Source organism: Adiantum capillus-veneris, chromosome 2 (genome assembly GCF_014529385.1).
Source record: "Adiantum capillus-veneris isolate H3 chromosome 2, ASM1452938v2, whole genome shotgun sequence".
NCBI lineage: Eukaryota > Viridiplantae > Streptophyta > Polypodiopsida > Polypodiales > Pteridaceae > Adiantum > Adiantum capillus-veneris.
In genome coordinates this window covers 158,080,040-158,100,417 of record NC_140932.1, presented here as the reverse complement: position 1 = coordinate 158,100,417, position 20,378 = coordinate 158,080,040, and the positions used below count along the sequence as shown (strand labels likewise).

Below are 20,378 nucleotides of genomic sequence, written 5' to 3'. Positions count from 1 at the left end.
ACATAATCCAATGAATCAAGATGCAACCCAAGAAGTGTGCAATGCAAGAAACCATGCATTTGTCTTAAGCTCTATTCTCTTCTGATTCACTAACAATAATGCCAAAACAAGGTTGTGCATCCACGATAGTATAGAGTCACACTAACCAACTAAATTGTCAATCGAGGAAGCTTGGAAGTTAACTCTAGCTTAAAGCGGTACAAAAACTATTCGCCCACCACTACATTGGTGGTCTCAAGAAATGCATATTGACAACATTGCAAATTCGATCACACCTACTCTTATGCCTACTTTCTTGGAACACTATGGCTACTCTTTCCTATTAGTGCTATGTCCATACAACCAAATCCTTTAACAATTTAAGACGAAGTGATGCAGTTACTCCATGCATGCACTAAAAAAGCAAACTTGTGTGCACTAATGAGAAAACAAGTGTGATGCCTACTCCTTCCTATTATTATGCACAACTTAGGGCACCACCAATCACTCAAAAAGAGCCCCACAATGATTATTAAGGACTTGAAACAATTAAGCAAACTTGATTAGCTATGTCAATACACTTGCACAAAGATAAAGAGAGGTCAAACATAGACATTGTCATGTTTGCTAAAGTAATGAGAGAGAGAGAGAGAGAGAGAGAGAGAGAGAGAGAGAGGGGGGGGGGGGGAGAAGGAGAGAGAGGACAATAATGCTACATTTCTCTTATACACACAGACTTTTTGTTTATGCTTGTTTTCTAATGCAATGTAGTTTCTTTGAATGTTGGTATCTTGAGAATCACATTGAATTTCACTTAATGAAGGTTCATAACAAAGTGATTAAAAAAAAGATCACAGCATTGAACGAACAGAATTCCAGGCTTTTCACCTCATTGTTTATTCATGCCAATTGTCATAATAACTAATATCTAATTCTCCTAAATGATTTTCTCATGTTAAACTGATCATTTAATATGGGGAAGTTCCAGGGGAGAAAAAGCTAGAATATTGGTTAAGCTGGCAGACCAGCCACAGTACGGATCCAAAGGAGGGAAAATAGGGATCCAAAGGGGGGGGGGTCATTTGCAAAAGAGCAATGTGCAAAATGGGCTTAAAAGAACCTAAGGTTGAGCCCATTAAGACTTCCAAAATGCTAAGGTTCCAAAATTCAAAGGTTGAGTCCAAAGGTCAAACACTAGGAAAATTGCATGCTTAGTGTGTGTAAAAAAAGTCTTCATAATCCCTACATAGGAGCGGGCGAGCCCTGGAAGTAGGGGATGAGAGAGAAACACACACACACACTCACGAGCTTCCTTTACAAAAAGGGAAAGAGGGACACATGTCAGCTCCCTAGCCCAGATGCCCACAAGGTGTACTCAAATCCTATTGCATGGCCATGGAGGTGGACCAATGAGAATTAGGCTAGAGTAAATCTAGTTTAATTAATTTAAAAACACTTAATAAAAGAACCAATAGGAATTAAGCTCTCTAAAAGACTATTGGACAGTCTCCCAAGGGGTCCAATGAGCATTCAGCAGCCCAATGGCTTGCCTGATTCCTACTCGCCAGGAGACAAAGGGTCCAATGAGAGTTTAGTTGCATTAATTAATTACCTAAAGCTCTCACAAAAGGGGAAAGGGGGACACATGTCAGAAGGCTATGACTTATGCTCTTGAAATTCCATTGGCTAAGCCTGGAGAGGTCCAATAGGGTGTGAGCATGAGCAAATAGCAAGAGGGGTCGACCGAGAGAGAGAGAGAGAGAGAGAGAGAGAGAGAGAGAGAGAGAGAGAGAGGCTGATTTTCTCAAGGCATTATTGCATACACACTCACACTAGTCCATGTGTGGAGTAAGAAGACTCTCTCTCTCCTTCTCAATCTTTAATGGAAAGCTTATCACCTACTTCAAGCTTGTGAGAAGGGAGGCCTACACCAACAACTCTTGGCTTTGTGATGCAAATCCAAGCAAGAGACAAGCTTCAATGCATGCTCATCTCCTCTACCATGCTAATTACTAAGCTAAGCTATGCTAATATGAGTGATTATGTGAGGAGATGTACATCTTTCTCGTAAGACTACTCCGCTAGCTCTCACCATCTTCGATGGTGTGTGAGGTCTTGGGTCTGAGACCGTGAGGGAATTGATGTTGTGTTTGATAAGTATTTTGCTTAGTGCTTGAAGCTTCCATCTTCATTTCACTAGCTAGTATTGAAGGAACACAAAGAATTGTATTGTAAAATGTCTCTCTTGATGGGAGAAACCATAATACAAAGCCTTTTGAAGGGGGGACCGGCTCCATGTAAATCTGGTCCTCAACTGTTGTCAATAGCTTAATTTCTCTCTCTTTTGAAGTATTGTTCATGCTATCTAAATAGGTGGTTATACTTTTTGTTGCTCTCTCCATCCAAGCACTCTTGTTATTCTCATTAGGAATCTATTCTAATGAAATGCTCACTATGTTCATGCTATTTTCCGCTACACACAAGTTAGTAGGCCATTAAATGTTACATTGGTATCAGAGCACAAGGTTTCTCTTTTCTTGCTCAAGAAGGGAGGCCCTCAAGCTAGCTTTAAATGGTTGTTATTATTAATTGCAAATGAGTAAGTAGAATAGGGATTTTTCAGCCTTGCAGTGCGCCTGCCTTCGTGCAGATAACGGGATATCATCGTCAAGAGCTATGGTCTTAATAGTGGAGTCCTACGGGGCTAACCACTATTGAGCTATTAGAAGCTTGGCAGGAGCCGGTGTTGTTTTGGTGTTGAACGATCCTCTCAAATATTCCTTGCAATTAATGGTATTTGAGCCACGGGTATAGTAGCTTGAGTGCTTTTTCTAAAGGGGTAAAAAGGAGTAGCAACTAGGGCTTGAAGTGCCAAAGTACACTTAAAAGTAATTAAAATGGCTGACAATAGTAAAGAGAGTGAAATTAATGTTGATAACTTTGATTTTGCTAATGAGCAGGCTACTAATGATGTCCCTATGCTTGTTAACTATCTTCTTTCTAGGCTTCAACAAGCCATGGGCAATCCATCCCTCCAAAGTGAAGTGCAAGGGCAGCTTCGTGCTCATGGGATTCTCCAAACTCCCCACCATGACGAGAGAGTACCTAGGAAGCCTCCTTGTGAGACTCCCAAAAGAGGCCTCTCTCCGATTCAGGAAGAAGAAGAGGATCCATACGAAGGGCTCAGAAATTTGCTTCTTGATGACGCATCTCCTTCTCAAAGGAGAACTCAAGAGCCTACACCGAAGGAACAAGAAAGAAGTGAGTCTCCTGCCACCTCGACGGAGATGGCTCCACGAAGACGGCGGGCTAAACGCTCTCCATCACCTCCAAAACGGAGAAGACCATCACACACTTCTCCACACCATAATTCAAAGAGGGATGACAAAAAGCAAGAGAAGAAAAAGGCCAGAAAGAGGACACCCTCTTCTTCATCTTCTTCATCCTCTTCCTCTTATAAAAGTGATGGTGTAGGACAAAGAAGATCAAGGCAAGAAAAAGGCGGGAAAGAGGTCACCCTCTTCTCCATCTTCCTCAAATTCTTCATCTTCTGAAGATATCGTCCAAGCTCAAGAAGTTCAAAGAGGGAAAGAGAGCATCTCTTTCCTTACCTACGATGGAACCTTTGGTGCAACGGACAAAGTCTTGGTCTTTATCCAACAATTCGATGCGGCGTTTGGAGATGAGAGCTTCACAAATTCCTCTAAGCTACGCCATGTAGCTATGCATTTTCAAAAGTCCACCAGGCAATGGTGGTCTAGTAGCCTACGGGCCAACGGTGAAGCTCCACGAACATGGAAAGCTTTAAGAGCTTCCATTATGAAGTAGTTTTTGGCCACCGATGCCAAAGACAAAGTACTCACCGAATAGCGAAGCCTAAAGCTCTCTCCCTACGAATCCATTCACAAACATGTAGACAAGTTTTGGGACCTACAACTCAAAGCCACTGTCTTCAAAAAGTTGGATTTTGGAGAGCAAAAGCAACAATTTTGTGCGGGCTTAACTGAAGAAATGGCGGAGTATGTCAACTCCCAAAGGCCACGCACCATATCCGCGGTTATACACCATACTATGGTGGCTTCTCGAATCAATTTCCAAACAGGGGCTAAAAGAAATTCTAAGCCCACAGAAAACAAGGGTTCCAATGAGCCTAAGGGGAAGGACAATGTCCAAAAGTCTCCTAAGGGAAATTCCAACAAAGCTAAGGAGAAGGGAGTTTACAAAGGCAAAAACATACTCTCTCCTGAAGAGCTTGAGCGTTATCGCAAGGATAACCACTGTTTCAAGTGCGGCGAGCAAGGGCATGCGTACCGTGCTTGTCCCCAAAAGAATGACCTCCATGAGCCTCCTAGAGCTACCTTGGTTGAAATCCAAGACGAGGAAACTCACCACAAAGGATCTCCTCTATGCCATGCTTGGGGAAAGGTAAGAGAACATGATGCTTTTATTCTCTTTGACCCTAGTTCTACTCACAATTTCATATCCACAGAGTTGGCCACCAAACTAGGCATACAAGCTTACTAGATAGGAGATGTCCTACCCGCAGATGGTGCTTTCAAGGGGCAAGAAGCTTTAGTCACTCCCTTAATTGGGAAATTGAGGCTCCATGTGCATGGCTGCGCAAAGCGTGGTAGGCCCGCTAGCTGATAGATAGAAAAGGACGCGGTAAAGGGAGGAATCCTTGGGCCTGACCTAATCTCGTAGTCATAGTGCTATCGTTGGCTTCTGCATTTAAACGATTAATTTCCCAACCCAGCATTCACGCATGCCAGGTAATTCCCTGAAAGGAGAATCTACTTTAGGTTCAAGGAAAAAGATATGTACATAGATGCTAAGCAAATGGGTAACACCATACCCATTGTACATACGCAAGCTTTCAATAAGTCAATAAAGAGCTATGTTTCCGTATACATGCTTTTTGTTAAAGGTTCTCAAAATGAACTTAATGTTGTAGCAAAAGAAAATATACATACTCACAAGGATTTAGAGCTATCCAATTTTCTCAAGGGGTTTCAAGATGTCTTTATTGACGACATCCCTTGTGAGCTACCTCCTAAATGAGGCAATGATGACCATGCAATTGAACTTCTTTTAGGAAGTTCACCGCCTAATAAACCTCCTTATAGAGTTTCTCAAGCTCAACAAGAGGAGATTATGCGGCAAGTGCATGAGTTAGTTGAGAAGGGCATGGTTAGGACTAGCTCATCTCCATTTTGTTCTCCTGTGCTATTAATGCAAAAGAAAGACGGCACATATTGTATGTGTGTCGACTATAGAGCACTAAATATGATCACTATCAAGAATAGGTTTCCCGTTCCACGGGTAGAAGACCTATTTGATAAGCTACAAGGGTCCACCTACTTCAATAGGATTGACCTAAAAAGTGGCTATCATCAAATAAGGATAGTTGATCAAGACATTGTAAAGAACACATTTCGCACTATGTTTGGTCTTTACGAATATATTGTCATGCCTTTTGGCTTGACCAATGCACCAGCCACATTCAACCGCTTGATGGAGAAGCTATTCAGGCCTCACCGAACCTTTATTGGAGTGTTCTTTGATGATATTCTCATCTACTCTAATTCACTAGATGAACACAAACAACACCTCCAGGTAATATTTCAAGTTGTAAGAGAGAATAAACTTTATGTTAATTGAAAGAAAAGTGAATTTTTCTTGCAAGAGATTCAGTATTTAGGTCACATTATCTCTCAAGATGGAATCCAAATGGATTCATCAAAGTTAAAAATAAAAGCATGGCCTAAGCCAAGGAATCTTCATGAACTAAGAAGCTTTATAGGTATGTGTGCATACTATAGACGCTTCATAGAAAAGTTCTCACAAATTGCAGGACCATTACATGACCTAACAAAGAAAAACGTTAGGTATACATGGTCTGCCAAGGAGAATAATGCTTTCAAAAATCTTAAAGAAAAGCTTATCTCTCAACATGTGCTTACACTACCGGATCTCTCAAAGCCATTTGAGGTCCAATGTGATGCTTGTGGTGATTGCCTTGGAGCTGTTTTGCTCCAAGAAGGGCATACCATAGCCTATGAAATTCGAAGGCTCGACCCTTTTGAGCAAGCTCTAGGCATATATGAAAAGGAACTCCTCACAGTTCTACATGCCTTAGAATCGTGGAAGCACTATTTATTGGGGACTCCTTTCATTCTGCAAACAGATTACCAAAGTCTTAAGTACTTCATGACACTGACCAAGCTCTCCGACAAACAAATGAGGTGGGAAAATTTTCTTTCGCAATTTCATTTTCATATTGCTCACATTGCTGGCAAGCATAATCAAGTAGCAGATGCACTATCAAGGTGACCGAGAGTGAATGCGGTTTCCATAGCAACTCACAATGATCTATCTTCTATGATAGATGAGTATGCTATTGATCCCGATTTTAGAGATGTGATTTCAGTCCTTGCACTAGGGAAGAAAGGGGAACCATTTACTTTACAAGATGGTTATCTTCTCTATGGCAATAGACCATGCGTTACTAACTCACTCCGTGAGAAAGTAATGTATGAATCTCATACTCCTCCTTATGCAGAGCATAGAGGGATTCAATCTTCCCTAAAAAGGATTGAAACATATTTCTATTGGCCTACCATGAAAGCAAACATACAAGAGTATGTTTCTAATTGTTGGTATGCCAAAAGGCGAAGATTGATAGAGGGAAGCAACTGGGATTGCTTCAACCTTTGTCAATCCGTAATTCACCATGGGAGAGCATATCCATGGATTTTATCTTTGGATTGCCTAAGTCTATCCATGGGAATACGAGAATATGGACGATAGTAGACAGGTTCAGTAAACAAGCTCATTTTATACATGTGAAAAGACTAGCAAAGCCCATCAAATGGCTGTAAAGAATGAGGATGCAAGAGAGCTACACAAGACAAGCACAAAGCACACAGAGATGGAAAGCTTCTTCTTCTTCTTCACAGAAAAGAGAGTACAAACTGACTAAGTGCTAAAGCTGAAAAGTAGCACATATGTACATGCGGTCACTAAGTGTGAACTCGCTAGAAGCGTACTGGGCTGGCACTATAAGTGTAGTCCAGCTGTAGAATCACTGGCAGAGATCCTCCGTGTCGGTCACCTAACGCGCCAGTGAGTAAATGCTGTAAGCGGCCAAGACCCGTAGTGGATGCCAGCTCAAGGTGTAGAGCTCGACATCTCAACAATGGCAACCCTCTTCATTTCACAAATCTTCAAGTACCATGGCTTGCCAATGTTCATAGGGTCGGATAGAGATCCTAGAATGACCAATAATTTCTGGAAGACTCACTTTGAGAATTTAGGGACGATGCTAAATTTCTCTTTGGCCTATGACCTGCAAGCAAATGGCCCAAGTGAAATAGCTAACCTAACAATTCTCAATCTACTAAAAGCCTATGTAACGGAACTAGATCAAAGGTCCCAATGGGAGAAGTACTTACCCTTAGTGTAGTATGCCTACAATAACACTGTACATACTTCCACGGGAAAAGCACTTTTCGAGGTAATTGAGGGAAGATCAAAAAGTCCCCTGCTACTTAAGGTACACGGGAAGATCTTCGTCGTAGATGAGTATAGTCAAGACCTACAAGAATCTTTCCAAAAGATTAAGGATGCTATCTCTATCTCACAGCAAAGGCAAGAGGCTGTTGCTGATAAGCACAGAAGAGCCCAAGCCTTTAAAGAAAATGATTGGGTCTTACTTAAATTTCCCAAGGCTTGATTAAGGCACACGACGGGCAAGAATCCTATGGGACACCAAAAGTACTGTGCTAAGTTAGCAAAAAGGTGCTATGGTCCCTTCCAGATTCTTAGGCCAATAAATGAGATGGCATATCAACTCAAGTTGCCCAACCATTGGCTCATACACAATGCTTTTCAAGGAGCCTACTAAAGCCTTACAAAAGAGAGTCACCTCAAGAACAAACTATTGAAGACCCACCGGAGATCGAGGACCAAGAAGAGGTGATGCAGCCCGAGTCCATTCTCCGACATGAAGACAAGGTACTATGAGGCGGTAAGACTATCCGACAATATCTTATTAAGTTTAAGAATTATCCTTTTGAAGATGCTAGATTGATGCAAGGCATACAATTAAAGGATAACCTAAACCTTTTCAATGCTTACAATGCTTCCCTAGAGTAAGCAAATTTACAAATGTTTAAAATGAACAAATTTTTTGTCTTATAAGACTCTCTTTTTCTTTATTGTGCACAAATGTGAAGTAGTATGCATGCTCAGATCAAAGTTTGCGGAGACAACGTCTTCCAAACACCAAGTAGAGCTTGTCACTCTATTATGGAAGATTGATAGGACTAATGTGCAGACATGCTTGCAGCAGCTAAGGCTCTCAAGCGCCAAATGGACTACTCATCCATTCTGGAATGATGTCGTAGGGTAACATAGGGATCCTCTACCCGTTAGAAAAAGGACCAATGAATAGGCTTTATCTTCTCTATCCCATAGTCAAGGATGGTTGTGATTTCAAGAGAGAGGTAATGTCATAATAACTAATATCTAATTCTCCTAAATGAATTTTTCATGTTAAACTGGTCATTTAATATGGGGAAGTGCTAGAATATTGGTTAAGCTGGCAGACCGGCCACAATAGGGATCCAAAGGGGGGGTCATTTGCAAAAGAGCAATGTGCAACAATGGGCTTAAAAGACCCTAAGGTTCAGCCCATAAGACTTCCAAAATGCTAAGGTTCCAAAATTCAAAGGTTGAGTCCAAAGGTCAAACACTAAGAAAATTGGACGCTTAGTGTGTGTAAAAAAAGTCTTTATAATCCCTACATAGGAGGGGGCGAGCCCTAGAAGTAGGGGATGAGAGAGAAACACACACACACTCACAAGGTTCCTTTACATAAAGGGAAAGAGGGACACATGTCAGCTCCCTAGCCCAGATGCCCACAAGGTGTACTCAAATCCTGTTGGATGGCCATGGAGGTGGACCAATGAGAATTAGGCTAGAGTAAATCTAGTTTAATGAATTTAAAAACACTTAATAAAAGAACCAATAGGAATTAAGCTCTCTAGAAGACTATTGGACAGTCTCCCAAGGGGTCCAATGATCATTCAGCAGCCCAATGGCTTGCCTGATTCTATTGGCCAAGAGACAAAGGGGTCCAATGAGAATTTAGTTACATTAATTAATTACCTAAAGCTCTCACAAAAGGGGAAAGGGGGACACATGTCAGAAGGCTATCACTTATGCTCTTGAAATTCCATTGGCTAAGCCTGGAGAGGTCCAATAGGGTGCGAGCATGAGCAAATAGCAAGAGGGGTAGAGAGAGAGAGAGAGAGAGAGAGAGAGAGGGGCTGATTTTCTCAAGGCATTATTGCATACACACTCACACTAGTCCATGTGTGGAGTAAGAAGACTCTCTCTCTCCTTCTCAAGCTTTAATGGAAAGCTTATCACCTACTCCAAGCTTGTGAGAAGGGAGGCCTACACCAACAACTCTTGGCTTTGTGAATGCAAATCCAACCAAGAGACAAGCTTCAATGCATGCTCATCTCCTCTACCATGCTAATTACTAAGCTAAGCTATGCTAATATGAGTGATTATGTGAGGAGATGTACATCTTTCTCGTAAGACTACTCCTTCCTCTCAATCTACTCTCATACCCTGCTAGCTCTCACCATCTTCGAAGGTGTGTGAGGTCTTGGGTCTGAGACCGTGAGGGAATTGATGTTGTGTTTGATAAGTATTTTGCTTAGTGCATGAAGCTTCCATCTTCATTGCACTAGCTAGTATTGAAGGAACACAAAGAAAAATGTCTCCCTTGATGGGAAAAACCATAATACAAAGCCTTTTGGAGGGGGGATCAGTTCCATGTAAATCCGGTCCTCATCTGTTGTCAATAGCTTAATTTCTCTTTTTTAAAGTATTGTTCATAGTATCTAACTAGGTCTTATACTTTTTGTTGCTCTCTCCACTCAAGCACTCTTCTATTCTCATTAGGAATCTATTCTAATGAACACACACACACACACACACAACTTTAAGACACTTGTTAGAAGTTTCAAAACGTTTTGTATGGTTTCGTGAGTTTCTTGGCAACTAGGGTTTGGAACTCCTAGAAAAACTTGTCTTTATGTAATTACAAGTTGCACATACATGTATGTGGCCTAAATAATTCTTAAAATAATAGTTGTAGGCAAACTAAAGTTAGGAATTTACATTGCATAATCAGATAAATAAAATCTTTTCTTTTCCATCTAAGAGTTGTTGCCTCTTAAGATTGGGCAAAAACTTGGAACAAATTTATTGACATCCATAACCACTCTAGTTAATCACTTGACAAGAACACGATTTGGAGCATTTATAATTTCATTTACCTAGTTATGTGGTGAAAATTTCACATTACACTAAAAAACTTTGAGAAAGGAACTAATCTACCTTCAAAAAGATGTAATTTTGGTTACTTTTGATCATAGATACTCTTATAAATATAAACTAATTTATCTCCAAAAGACTACTTTTGGTCATAAATACTCTTATAAATATTGATGCCATAAACCTTAGCACCTTTTTTTACCAGTTTTATTACTAAATTATTGTTGTTCTTCATACACTCTAAAAGAAGCATTTGTTCCGAGAGTAAATTTCACTAATCACTTCAAAATGCAAAGCCCTTGTGAAAATTAATCTCATTGCAAGTCCTTATTTATAAAGGAATAATTTGAATCACAAATTAATCAAAATTTTGCACACAAGGCAGGCTATGAAAGTTGCCAATCGCCAACTTTCAACATTGAAGGGTCTCTCCAATGCTTTTCCTTACATTTGCTCTCCACAATAAAGTCACCAAAGCTTGATTCTCTTCTATAGCAATGTGAGTGATTTGTAGAGGTGCATCGTATTCAAAGACACTTATTACGTTATTTGATGCAGTGTTCTGTCAATAGATATGTACACTACTTGTGCTCATGCTCACCCCCTCACGAGGCACACCTTTGTATCGTTGCAGTCTCAAGGGCAAGACAAATTACAAACTTCCAGCTACACAGAGCTAGTCAAAACATCAATGTAGGTGCATCTCTACACATATCATCAGACGATTAGCCTGTCAAATGGATGTTATTGTCAATGGCGTGTGGGTGCGAACAGTGCAATTCTATTGATGAGAGCTTCAAAAATAGTCGAACAGAGGCTCAAGGAGAAAAGGTAATGACTTGACCCCTACCACATTACAAAAAGGACACAAGCTTACAGATGCGAGAGAAGAGAGAGCATATGTCATCTGCAATGACCATAGTATGAGTCAAGAAAACAAGCTGACTAGGCTTTTCGTGAGGGTCGATACAGCTGCTACCTTATCTGCCTCAAATAATGATAAAGGTTTCCTCACAACATGACTTACAAGAGGAGAGCAAGCATTCGCCAAAAACAACATGATCTGACACAAATAAAACCTCTGCATCCACAAGTCCGCAATATCAAGAGTTACAACCTGCCATCTCAATGCTACGCAAAGTTCCTTAATCATCTAGCTCTGGGTTCAGATCATACGATCGTCGTTTCTTGCTTTATGGTCTTCTTGGCTGCTAAAAGCTTACAATACCTTGAATTGCGGCAAAAATTTAATCAGATACAGAGCGTGCGTTCTCATGCCACTTCGCACTTTCTAGTTTTATATGGAACCAATTGGAAGTCCCTTCTGAAGATGACAAGTCATTCACAAGACTGTCACCATGAGCTCCAGTACACATACTACTTACATACTACAACGATGTCCCCACTAGGTATAGAGCCAAGTATGAACATATGCTCACACTCGCACACAAGAGATTCTGGTATAACTCTTGCCAGGGCAGATCCATAATGAAGCTTAGCACTAAAAGAAGCATTAAAGAAGGGTAGCCAATAGGACATTACCACCACGGAGGACAAAGAATTAACCAAATATCAACTGGTCGTAATCTCGACATTCACCAACAGAACACCTTGAAACCTTAGCTCAAATTTGAACATAATGAGAAGCCACTGCTTTTGGCCGCAAACTAAGACTATAGATAGGGCTGAGATTAAACTTTAAGGATGGCTTTGATGAATTTATACCTTGGCTATGGACTTTCATATTTCGAGATGTCATTGCTAATTAGGGCTAAGATTGAACCTCTTCACAACAGAGGTCAAAACTGAAGCAAACCTGTTTGATGCTTTGTTTAACAGCTCTTACAAGCTGTCTCGCACTGTACAGGGTTGACACATACGGTCATGTACGATCAGTATAGATACAACGATGCGCAGTACAAATCAAACTAAGAAATTGTAAGGTACAGTCGATGTTACATATAATAAAAAAATAGAAACATGTTTTTTTAGCCTGAAGTCTAGTCTTCAAGAAATAAACACCAGGGAAAAGAGCTTTACATGCATAGAGGGCTAAAAGCTAGAGCCCAACCGCATGAAAAAAAAGGCCAAAAAAGCAGCCCCCAATGTTCAGAAATGGTCACTCCACATGCTCAACAGAGACTCCAACTTTGACAAGAAAACTGTCTGTCGAACGAATCCTGAACAAAACGTACGAGTTCATGGTACAGAACAGATCGTACCCAATTTATCCCGTACGTCGAACGTGAACAATTTTGCTCACACAGAATTATACTCCTTCAAACTTCAAAGCTTTGCATCAAAAACTTAAAATTTTCATCACCAACTTTATTATGAACCCAATCGCTTCAGAATGAGGCAGATGACAACTTCACAGCTTTGGTATTATTCATCAAGTTTAACATACAATAATAACAAAACCAAACCAGACCTGCACCTGCTTCCAGGTCCTTCAATGTACAACTCTCCACAATCTTCTCATCTACAATCATCAGCCAATCTCTTCTGACAAACATGGCAGACCGGGGTCAATCCTTAAACAGCTACATCCACTTCACTATTCCAGACTATATCTTTCAAACCTGTCGAAAAGCTCTTGTAGAACTGCACCATCCAAAAATTCAGAATGAACCTCAATTTCTCTTCCAAAAAAAAACCAATTGCTCATTAAAGCAAAAACAAGAACAAAAATGGCTACCTTATCATACTCTACAGTGTCACCAGCTGCCTTTTGTATTTCTACCATGAAAAGTGAAGGAGTCACCTCAAAAATCTATAACAAGCACAACCATAACCTTTAGTCAATGGTCACTACACAACCTGGAGTGCGCAGTTTTTTCAAGCATCTCTAACCTCTGTTGCAATGGAGAGATGGCCTTTTCTGCCTGGGTCTGCACCTTGCAGCTTCATCTAAAAGGAATTGAAGCAGAACTCAGCTGAAGGAAACAAAACACAACAAAAGCGAATTCGAAGGCATACCTTATAGTCACGCTTTTGTACACTAAAACCAAGAGGCTTAGCAGTCTCTTCCATCTTTGAAATAATTTCAGGTGCTGAAAGCTTTGAGGTAAAGTGGCTTGCTTGTTTTGACTCCTGCAAGTCAGGCAAGAGAAAGTGATCAGGAAATGAGGTGGAGCCAGAAAAAATGGAGATCATTTAAAGCTGGGACGTACAAGTTCGTCTTCAAATAAACCAGACAGATCGAGGCCTTTATTGAGGGAGATCAGTTCAAAGGCATTTAAAGAAGCTGGTCTTTTTAGTTCTGTGACAAGCTCAGCCTGGAAAGGAAGGTGAAAACGTCAGATATCAGCCCAAATAAAACACACGGACATTCACATGTTGGATATGTTAAGTAAACTATAAGCTGCATCTTGCCTCATCTACTTTGACACACCCCAAAATTCCTACAAAGCACCTTTTACTTCTCCACATGAAATCCAGAAAAAATTACCAAATTACTCTTGAAATTTGTGGAAATTCTTAAATACCCCTCAAATTTGAAAAGTTCCCAATATACCCTTGTATCATCTTGGGATGGATTTGCCCCAAGTTTGCATAGTCTAATCTTTATGACAAAGGAGATTTAAAGTATTCACAAAATTTGAGTGGTGCTGTGAGAATTTCCACAAATTATATTGGTATATTGGTAATATTCCCTAAAATCTACAATAACATATTCAAAACTGTCTATGAAATACCTTGAACTCACTAAAAACCGCATCCACAAATCAAACACATGCATTCCCGTGTTAAATATGTTAAGTAAACTCATAGCTGAATCTGTTGCCACACCCTAATGCCTACAAAGCACCTTCCACTTATCCACATAAAACATACTTTTAACACGTTCAAAAATGTGTATGAAATACCTTGGACTCACTAAAAACTGCATCCACATCATCTAGTTTGACGTTCTGAAATGCAGCCTGCTTGATAGGCTTGTAGCCCTTTCGAAACCAAGGATCTTGAAGTATCTGCGCAACAGTGATTCGCTGCAAATCATCCATGCACATCTTCATTATACTGGAAACAGGCCAAGGCACCACAATCCTGATCACACCTCCTGTTGCCTACTTCAATCTAGTTGCGATTCAGACACTTACGTGCTTGGGATTGGGTGTTAATATTTTGGCAATCAGTCTCTTTGCTCCAGAAGAAAACCAGTCAGGGAAGGAAAATTCACCCTTGTAAATCTGCCCAAACTCCCACCTTAGTTGCAAATTGAATGTCAAATAGCCCGAGTTTTCAACACATTGCCGAGAAATAGTGTACCTTCTTGTAAAGATTTAAGAGGTTTTTATCGTCAAATGGTAGATAGCCTGCCATAAGAACAAATAAAATTACTCCACAAGACCATAAGTCTGCTTTTGCCCCGTCGTAGCCTCTGTTTACAATGACCTTGTGATGCACAACACAAACCAAACAAAATTAGAGTCAACAATGAAGAACTGAAGTAGCAGAAGCATTGCAAGCACTCAAGAAATAGCGTTCATACTTCTGGAGCAACGTAATTTGGAGTGCCACAAGTGGTGTGAAGAAGCCCATCCTCCTGTGGCCAAAATCAAAAGATCAAAACCCCTCGCTCTAGAGAACTCCTGCAAAGGGGTTTAGAAAAAGGAGAGAAATTAAAGAACCACTCACTCTGCACTGTTGTGGCAAAGCACTGAGGCCAAAATCAGATATTCTTAAATTTCCATGTGAGTCCAGCAGAAGGTTTTCTGGCTGCCAAAACCAATGTCTCTGTTAGAGTTCAATTACTACCGTCCCATATACGGCCTCAATTGCAGAAAATTAAGGCCGAACTTCTTGTCTAGGAAATGCAAAAAATGACCTTCAAATCTCTGTGATAAACCCCCCGGCTATGGCAGTAATCAACAGCATTTATGAGCTGTTGAAAGTACCTTCTTGCCTCATCTTCTTTTAACCGTTTTTCTCGATTCTGCCAGAATGAGAATTTTACTAATATTTTTATAACATGTGCAAGTAAAAAGAAAATTTAACTCTACCAAAACTTCACTTCACTCACAATTTTGTTGAAAAGTTCTCCCCCATTAACGTACTCCAAGACGAAATAGATCTTCGTTTTGCTGGCCATTACCTGTAAGTTAAAGTAAACAGGTCTTTTCAAAACAAAGCGAGGCTGTAGAGAATCAGATAAAATGCAAAATGAAAACCAAATGCATTGCATTTAATACTTCAATAAATAACTCGGTTGAGCTTACTTCGAAAAGCTGCACAACGTTTGGATGGCTGGCGCGTTTCATGGTAGAGATTTCTCTTTTGATCTGGTTCAGTATATTCAAAAAAAAGATGTGGTCATTCATAATGCAATTGGCACTTCAGCTGCATAGTAGTTTGCAATCAGGTTAATTTGAAACCAGATGCCATGATCAGAATGTAGAACTATTTAGGAAAAAAAATGGAGGCCTGCCATTGACCTTCAGTGTAGATGGGCATCTTGGCTCAAAATCATAGCTGTGAAAAAACCAATCAAAAGACAAAGCAGTGCCCACAAATGCCAAAACATTGATCAAATATACAGCAGGAATTTGATATACAAGATACAAATTGGGTTGTTGATGAAAGAAAAGTTATAATCCAAGTTGCACTTAGGAAGCAAAATGAGGAGAGTAAAATGAAAGGAAAAAATCTAGCAAAACTTCTGCACAGAAAGACAAAACCACATCAAAGAATAGCATACGCACATCACCACCCCCTCCCCAAAAAAATAAAGAGAGCAAGCCTGTGTGCAATTTGTGGCCCCTGGATTGTTCATAAACTTCAATGAGAAAGATGAGGAGGAACAACTGACCTGCTCAACCATGTTCTCCTTGTAAATTTTGGCCTTGTCAAGAATCTTGATGGCAACATGCTTGCCTGTTTCGATATTTCTGGCATGCTTGACCTTGGCAAAGTTGCCCTCCCCAAGTGTACGGCCGAGCTCATAGCGACCGACACGGGTGCGGGCATTGGAATAACCCTTGTCGCTCATTGTGGAAGGCGCGTGCATATCATGCACGGTCGCCGCCGGGCCAAGGAGAAGGAAATCAGAAGAGGGAGGGAGGTCCCTTGGATAAGGAGAAGAGCGTGGAAATGTCTTTAAATTCACCATGCGGAGCCATGGCTGCTGCTGCTGCGGCTGCCGCTGCTGCTGTGAAAAGATCTAGGAGAAATGCAGCTCTGATTAGAAAAGAGGGGAAAATGAGTAGAGAAGGACGAGGACGGTGCAGCGGCCGGCTGCACCACCAACACCCTCTCAACACAACACACACATGCACACACGCACGGGTGACGGGAGGCCGCCTTATTGTTCACATACACGTACATACAGAGGCTGGAGAGACCCACATCACACACATAAACAGAAAGGCGAGAGAGACCCACATACACACAGCGAGGCCCACATCAAACACACACAAACCCATCATACCTGCACTTCTTTTAGTGGAAAACGCATCCATCCTGCGCGGGGCGCGGCGAGACCCACATCATATAGCCTATACATACCACCACACAGACCCACTTTAAATCTACACTCATACTGTCCGCATCTTTTTTAGGCAAAAAACCACACACAAACCGGGTTGTTCTTTACTTTACCGAAGAATGCGACCCAAGGAGTCAAGGGCCTCCGCCTGGCTGTGAGAGAGTGAGGGCAAAATTGCATTTGCAAATTGCAATTGCCCCTGTGAGGTTCTCTCTCTCTCTCTCTCTCAAGAGCCGCAAGGCGGCTGGGTACTAGGAATGCCACATTTCTTTCATTTGCCAGCCCATACCCCTCCCTGGGACCCCTATGATGCACTCGTTTTCCACCTCTCTTCTAATTTTGTAGTTCCAACACCGGCCCTTCCACGTGTCACAGTCTCTTTCTCTCCACCCCTTGACTTCCAAGCTTCTTCCTTTGCTGTCGTGTGGACACCTTGTAAACCTAGTTTTACTAATAGACTCCAAGTACACCGTAGACTAGTCACTCATCAAAGAGCCCAATTCGGGTCATTTTGGACTTTGGAGGAGTTTGGACCTTCCTTCTCACAAGAACTTAGAGCCCAGTCGCCCGCCAGAGGTAGTGGGGGAGTAGGGGGAGAAAGGTACCTAGATTTAGAAGGTTCGACTTTCACTGTAAGGTTGTAGAAATCTTGTTAGTGCAGTGATAACCCCTTCATTTTTTAAAGGATTAGGCTATAATTTTGCAAGCGAACGTATGACCGTAATCCTCTTCAACTCTGTCCAATAAGAGTGCTCGCTTTTTGCCAAAACTTTCGCATGCTTTGTAGCTCCTTTGCAGGTGCGACTAGAGGATGGACTTATCCCTACTTGCATCGGGTGTAACTTGTTCCTCAGTCACTACTTGACCCCACTTGGGGCATGTACACACAATGGATAGCTATGTCATAAGCAAAAGGAGTGCATGACATTAATAGATGAACGCATGCAAGAAAGCTTTTTGCTTATATGGTCAAATTTCCACTTAAAAATTTTGTATTTTTCTTTTCCTTATCTTCATCTGAAACACAATAATGTAGTTTTTCAACCGGTTCTATATAGGTGGCTTTGGAAGTTGGGTACTCATGCGTAGCGAAAGGATTGTTAGACATATGGAGTCTCACGCTCCCTTGTTGAAACAAAGATTTGTCTTGATTAACTTGATCTTTGAAACCTCTCATGAATGTATGAACCACCACCCAACCTCAATCATATCCCTTATGTACATGCAAAAACACCAACAGCCTAATGTGTGTGAGAGGCCCCCTTGTGAAAGGGCCCTTGAAATTGGTCCCTTCCCTACCACACCCACGCCTCTACGTACACAATGTGGTAAATGTGGGGGCCAAAGGGATCTACATTCTAGGTCAAGGAGCTCGCAATATGATAATAAGCGAAAGTAAGATAATCTTAAATGCCCAAAGCTTGAGCCCACAACCTATTTTGTGATATCTAGTGACTACATCCATGCACAAACGTTTTAGCATGGCAACCAAGTCTTGCATGCCCCGCTTTAACTTTTGATTTTTTTTAGTCCCTTGACATATCTCATGAAGGAGGGGGCTTTAAATCCATGTGGCATTTGCCAATCCTAGAACCCATTATCAACTCCCTCTCCCTCCCCCAAAAATACAAAAGTCACTTAGTCATGAGACGCAATGTAGCCTTTAGAAGCGTGTGGCACATTTTTCAATCGCATCACTTAGAAATTGAAGAATGTTGGTTGTGCCACTTAGGAATTCAAGATTGTTCGATGGATGAGATGGAACACAAATGTAATGGAAATGGCCTAGGACCATTCAGAATAGCGGAATAAAGAAAATTGTAGTGCGATTTTTTGAGACTACTTTGAGAGAATAGAGGGCGAACTTGATTAGAGGTAGCAACATAGCCATTATACTTAACTAACTTGACATGAACGATATTTTGCAACAGAGAGAATTAGAGAACTTGGCAAAAGTTGAGGATAGGATTTATGTGGAGACGGTCCCCCCTCCAAAAGGCTTTTGTATTATAATTTCTCCCATAAAGAGAGACCTGGTACAATACAAGCTTTGTGTTCCTTGAGACCTTGATGGTGAAATAAAGATAGAGAGCTTCATGCACCACAATTGTGTCTGTAACTTAGCTAAATGAAAGCTTTAACTTGTCCCCGGCCTCAGTCCCAAGACCTCAAACACCTTCGAAGGTGGAGAGAGCTAACAGGGAATGAGGGTAGGGAAGAGGAAGAAGTAACATTCTTACGAGAAAGAAATAGTTTCTCACTTATCATCACTCTTCTTGCTTAGCATAGTATAATATCATAGTAATGAAATGGAGACAATGGCAAGTTTTAGCATTGGAGCATGGCTCTTGGTTGGATTTGCATTCCATAGCCAAGAGTGTTGGCGTAGGCTCTCAACTTCTCAACAAGCTTGGAGAACGAGATGAAGCTCTTGCACTTAGCACTTCGCACAATGAGAGAGAGAGAGAGAGAGAGAGAGTGTGTGTGTGTGTGTGTGAGAGAGAGAGAGAGAGAGAGTACCCCTCAAGCAAGCCCTCTACTTGCATGGTCGACCCCCTCTTCTAGCTCATGCTTGTGGCTCATTGGCTCTCTCAAGCCTAGCCAATCACAAGCCTTGGTCACAACTAGCAATAGAGGTAGCCTTTGGACAAGTGTCCTCCTTCCCCCTTTGAGAGAGAGGACTTGATAAATGCTTAAACGATTAATTTAATTAGCTAAAATCTTATGGGACCCCTTAAGAGGCCAACCAATAGGCTTTAGGCACCTTATGAGGGCAACATGGAGAGGAGCTTGACATGTATCCTTGTTACCTCTTTAGATTAGGCTTGCCTTGAGTGAGGGTGTGTGTGTTCTCTCTCATGCTCCTACAAGTAGGGCTCGCACCCCCCATATGTAGGGATCTTGTTGACTTTTGGAACACCTTAAGCCCCTCAAACACCTTAGTCATGAAGCACCTTAAGCACCTTAGTCATGAAGCACCTCAAGCACCTTAGTCAACAAGCACGACAAGCACCTCTAGCACCTTAATCAGCAAGCACTTCAAGCTTAGGTCGGGTTCCCACCTCAAGTACATCGCTAGCTTGCCTTAGGTCCTAGGTCTAAGGACTTTTAACACTAACCTTTGGATGTCTTTAATGAAGTTAACCCTAAGGTCTTTGAGCTCCATTAGCTAGCATTGCTCTTTGACAGACCATCTCTCTTTGGACCCATTGACTTTGGCCCCGTGTTGAGATAGATTCATAAGCACATGTCTATATTCAAACTCTTGTTCCTGTTTATTCTCCCACATTAAATGATCAGTTTAATATGAGAAAATCATTTGGGTTAGTTAGATATTAGATTTTATGACATTACCTCCCTCTTGAAATCATAGTCGTCCTCGACTATCAGGTAGAATAGATAAAGCCTTAGTCATTAGTTGATGTTTCTTAGCGGGTAGAGGATCCCTTTTTACCCTATGACATCATTCGAAGATGGATGACTAATCCATTTGGGGCTTGGGAGACTTAGCTACTGCAAGCATGTCTGCTCTTGAGTCCATTTCATTCTCCCAACGTAG

The 20,378-nt window shown here is 41.3% G+C and overlaps 1 protein-coding gene across 3 annotated transcripts; it reads right to left on the bottom strand.

Annotated features, from left to right (window-relative positions):
• Positions 1-12,693: 12,693 nt before the first annotated feature.
• LOC147463938 (CBL-interacting serine/threonine-protein kinase 9-like) lies at positions 12,694-16,951 on the bottom strand. 3 transcript variants are annotated; one of them, XM_086492011.1, is made up of 16 exons: positions 16,933-16,951; positions 16,763-16,829; positions 16,145-16,495; positions 15,555-15,617; positions 15,359-15,430; positions 15,164-15,271; positions 14,974-15,054; positions 14,828-14,881; positions 14,605-14,730; positions 14,436-14,525; positions 14,202-14,324; positions 13,506-13,610; positions 13,312-13,425; positions 13,186-13,242; positions 13,031-13,105; positions 12,694-12,936 (listed from the first exon to the last, which is right to left on the bottom strand). In XM_086492011.1, exons 2-16 carry the CDS (start codon positions 16,787-16,789, stop codon positions 12,868-12,870), a joined length of 1,515 nt encoding a protein of 504 aa, XP_086348137.1. In that variant the 5' UTR covers positions 16,790-16,829; positions 16,933-16,951; the 3' UTR covers positions 12,694-12,867. The 3 variants fall into 3 exon arrangements, with proteins under 3 accessions (XP_086348137.1, XP_086348134.1, XP_086348132.1); XM_086492008.1 differs by lacking the exon at positions 16,933-16,951 and having other exon boundaries at positions 14,202-14,306; positions 16,763-16,897; XM_086492006.1 differs by lacking the exon at positions 16,933-16,951 and having other exon boundaries at positions 16,763-16,895.
• Between the last annotated feature and the right edge of the window lie 3,427 nt (positions 16,952-20,378).

Coding starts and splice junctions, on each gene's coding strand:
- LOC147463938 (XM_086492006.1), bottom strand. CDS start 16,837: ATGTATAGGCTATATGATGTGGGTCTCGCCGCGCCCCGCGCAGGATGG. Junction 14,325..14,435: donor TAACACCCAATCCCAAGCAC/GTAAGTGTCTGA, acceptor GATGATTTGCAG/CGAATCACTGTTGCGCAGAT. Junction 13,426..13,505: donor GTTTATTTGAAGACGAACTT/GTACGTCCCAGC, acceptor CCTGACTTGCAG/GAGTCAAAACAAGCAAGCCA.